Source organism: Coptis chinensis, chromosome 8, assembly GCF_015680905.1.
Source record: "Coptis chinensis isolate HL-2020 chromosome 8, ASM1568090v1, whole genome shotgun sequence".
Lineage (NCBI taxonomy): Eukaryota > Viridiplantae > Streptophyta > Magnoliopsida > Ranunculales > Ranunculaceae > Coptis > Coptis chinensis.
In genome coordinates, this window is record NC_141463.1 from 64,685,162 (window position 1) to 64,688,880 (window position 3,719).

General features: G+C 44.2%; 1 protein-coding gene across 1 annotated transcript; it reads right to left on the reverse strand.

Moving 5' to 3' along the window:
* Positions 1-397: 397 nt before the first annotated feature.
* LOC147482433 (uncharacterized) lies at positions 398-1,144 on the reverse strand. Its single transcript, XM_086579315.1, has 2 exons — positions 1,063-1,144; positions 398-939 (listed from the first exon to the last, which is right to left on the reverse strand). The coding sequence occupies exons 1-2, from the start codon at positions 1,142-1,144 to the stop codon at positions 398-400; spliced, it is 624 nt and encodes a 207-aa protein (XP_086435441.1).
* Between the last annotated feature and the right edge of the window lie 2,575 nt (positions 1,145-3,719).

Here is a 3,719-nt window from a genome sequence, read left to right on the forward strand (position 1 = left end):
TGGGGACCACTACCACGTTTGACAGCCATTCAATAAACTTGCATTTGCGGATGATGCAAGCATCTTTCAACTTCTTTACCTCTTCTCGAATTCCTTGCGCGTACTGCGGTTTCACGCCCCTCATCTTTTGTTGGACTGGTCGGGCCCCTTCTCTCATATGTAATCTGTGACATGCGAACTCTAGATCCAATCCCGCCAAGTCCTAGATTGTCCATGCAAACGCATCGCTGTTCTCAGTTAGCAAGGCAATCAACTTCACTTTCCAATCTTTCGACAAACTTGTCCCAACATTCACAAACTTCTCCTCCTATGCGACCCTTATATTCACGACCTAAATCTCATCCATCGTCTTGGCCCGGACTAGCAGCTCCTTCTCGCCTGCTGCGGTCTGTAATTGCTATGCTAGCTTGTTGCCCTTTTCCGGCGCCTCTTTATCTGGTGCGCGGATTAAACCTTTTGCCGTCACCTGGTGGATGTTTTGTGCCACGACCTGATCACCCCTTATCTCATATGTTCCCCTATTAGTTGGGAAGCGGATCACCTGGTAATAAGTGGATGGGGTGGCCTTCATCTTGTGAATCCATTTTCTGCCTAAGATCGTGTTGTATTGCGAGTTGGTATCTACTATCATAAAACGGGTAAAAACTGTCACCGGCCCTGCGGTCACCAGCAGTACCAATTCCCCGAACGGCTCTGTCATGCTGCCATTGAAGCTGAACAAGTTAGTTTGCGGGGGCTTCATCTGCTTCCTCTCAATGCCCATCTCTTCCATTGCGCCCTTGAACAACAGGTCCACTGAGCTTCCACAGTATATCAGGACCCTTTTTACCATGTAATTACCCACCGCTATTGTGATCACCAGCGCATCCTCATGAGAAGAGATCACTGACTCCAGATCCTTCAAAGTAAACTCAATCCTGTCATCTCCTTTGCTGGCTCCTGGAGTAGGCCGCGGACTAGTCAAAATCTCATTTATCTACTACAGACTAGCTGTCCTCCTCACCTTATCTCGGTGGGCATTCATTCCCAGTGTTTCTCCACTAAAAATAACATTAATCATACCCAGGATCCTAGCCGTGGCAGGAACCCTTTCAGCTGGCTGCACTTCCTTGATGAACTCCTTCAACTTCCCTCTCTCAATCATTCTTTCTACTAACCATTGCAACGCGAAGCACTCATTGGTGGCATGATTTCTGACCTGATGGTACGAACAAAACGGCTTTCCCTCTATTTCTCAGGGTATGTTCCGCGGAGCTTCGTAATACTGTTGTCTATTGATTAACAGTAAGATTTCTTCTAACGGTTTGTTCAACTGTGTTAGCTCTATTTCGTGATAAGGTTTTCTCTCTCTGTATTCTCTTCTAGCTTGATCCCTACCTCTTTCTGCTTTCTGTGTCTCCCCTCTGTAGACTCCCCCCTCTCGTGTCGCGGTCCTCTCTCGATCTCTCCGGTCATCCATTCCCACGACTTGTACTGACTTCTCTGGCTTCTTGTGTTCCTTACTATTCCTCTGCAAAATGTCCTCGTATTTTATATATCTCTCCACCTTCAGATACAAAGCATGTAAAGTAGTAACCTAGATCTTAGACACCGACTCATGAACTCTGGTTCCCTGTTTCAACCCATGCTGGAATGCTATGACCGCGATGCGCTCATCCAGATTTTCCACTCGTAGCGACTTTTCCTTAAATCTGCACAGAAAATCCCTAAGTGTCTCGGCAGGCTTCTGCTTGACATTAAAGAGATCTGTGACATCTACTACCATCTTTTTTTGATGGATGAAGTGATTTACGAAGGCCTGCTCCAGTTCCTCAAACCTTCGTATACTCCGGGACTCCAGTCAATAATACCAGTCCGAGGCTCCCCCTTTCAAACTGGCAGGAACCTTGTTGCTTCCCTATCTCTTCTTGAAGCAACCTTGTTGCTTCCGCTGTCGTGTCCTCGGCGTCCTCCTCCTCCTCCACTTCTTCATTTTGAACACTCACTACTTCCTCCTCGATGGCTTCAGCCCTCACCTTTTTGGGCCTCCCTCTTCCTCTTCCTCTTGCTCTCCCTCTCCTAGCTACAGTAGCCATATGCTATTCTCTCACTTTTCTTAACAGATCGTAGACAAACTCGTCCCCAGAGACGGTGCCAAATGTGTTTACCACAAATTTCCTTAATAGCTTCCTAGGTTTTTTCTCTTTTCCTTAGCCTCTCTTTCTCTCTTTTTTTCCCCCTTCCTCTTTTTCACTACTGTTCCTTTTTATATCATCCTCTTATCTACTCCTGTTCGTTGATCCTCCTTTCTATCCTTTAACCACTACCTTCCCACCTGTCCCCTTAGGGTTTCGCGGCCTGGCTATCGTGCTTCCCCTCTCTCTCTCTCTCTCTCTCTCCTTATCTCGCATCTGGTCTAACTCGAGGATCTTCCTGACGTTATTCCCTGCTGACATCACTTTAGGGTTTTGCGGACATGATTCCCTGCTTCGCTCTCCCATCTACTTACTCTGCTCTGGGCTAGATAACCTGCTACCTTAATAGTCATAAAATGGGTTAATACAAAAGCACATATTAAAATCATTCAAAAGACAAAATCCGTGCATACAAACAAAAAGACGAAAAAGAAGAGCAAAAATTGCAACATACCAGACCAAGCGAGGCGACACCTTAACGCCTCAAATTAAATCAGATCTTGTATCTGCCAAGGAAATCCAAAACAAATTAACAAACTATCGATAGTTCTCATTCTGATATGTACTGGGGGTTGCTTTGGTCAGTTACAGGGGTGGTCAATAGGTAGTTCCGATTCTAGCTCCTAGCTCTGGAGAAGCGAACTTCAATCACAAAGATTTCACTATATTACTTATTTTTATTTTCTTACATCAAACATTCCTCTTTCTACTTCTGACTCTCGCACAGATAGAGATGGAGGTCGGGATTCCCTTTCTCAAGGTAGAGGGTGAAACCGGATCACCAGTCCATGCTGGCTTTCATTTACATAAGACATTTACACGACTAAAGAAAAAGGAAATAGGCCTTCTACGATAGACCGGGATAGAACTCCAAGCCCAAAACCATTAGCGAAGAGGCTTAGAAGAATTGACTGACAAGAGTACTACATGGACCACTTCTTTCCTTTCTCACTTTGATTGAAAAGCAAAGTGAAGTTCATGGGAGAGTACAACATAATCAACAACAAATAATCATATTGAATTGAAAGAATTGAAACCTGAACCCGGCTGGAGTCTCGGTCTTCGCTAGCTTCTCCATTGTTCCAATCTCAACTGCCAGTTCTCCGCTTCTTATTTTTCTCCTTAAAAAAACAACCTAACTATCAAATTCTACTTCGCATCCACCAATCAAATGTCTTCAATATTTGTTTTTTACTTTACTACAAAGAAATCAAAGGATTAGGCGCAAGATACGACTTACAAGATCTAAAGATGATGGTGAGCAAGTTGACTTTTTTTTTTTGTGTACTTAAGGGGGAGACCCTAATTTCCCCATTTAGTAAGGGGGAAATCCTAATTGGCTCATCTAGTGCACGGGGATAATACTAGTTAACCTAAAAATAGATTCTAAGTGACAGAGTTTTAGTTTCTGCAGGCTTTCAGCCAACTTAGAGGTGAGCTAGTATTTTTGACTTTTTGAGTAAGTGGCCAATCGTGGGCTTGGGTAGTTGGAATTGGGATTAGAGAAACCAACATACGTAACAACACTTGTTACTATTTTCTTAA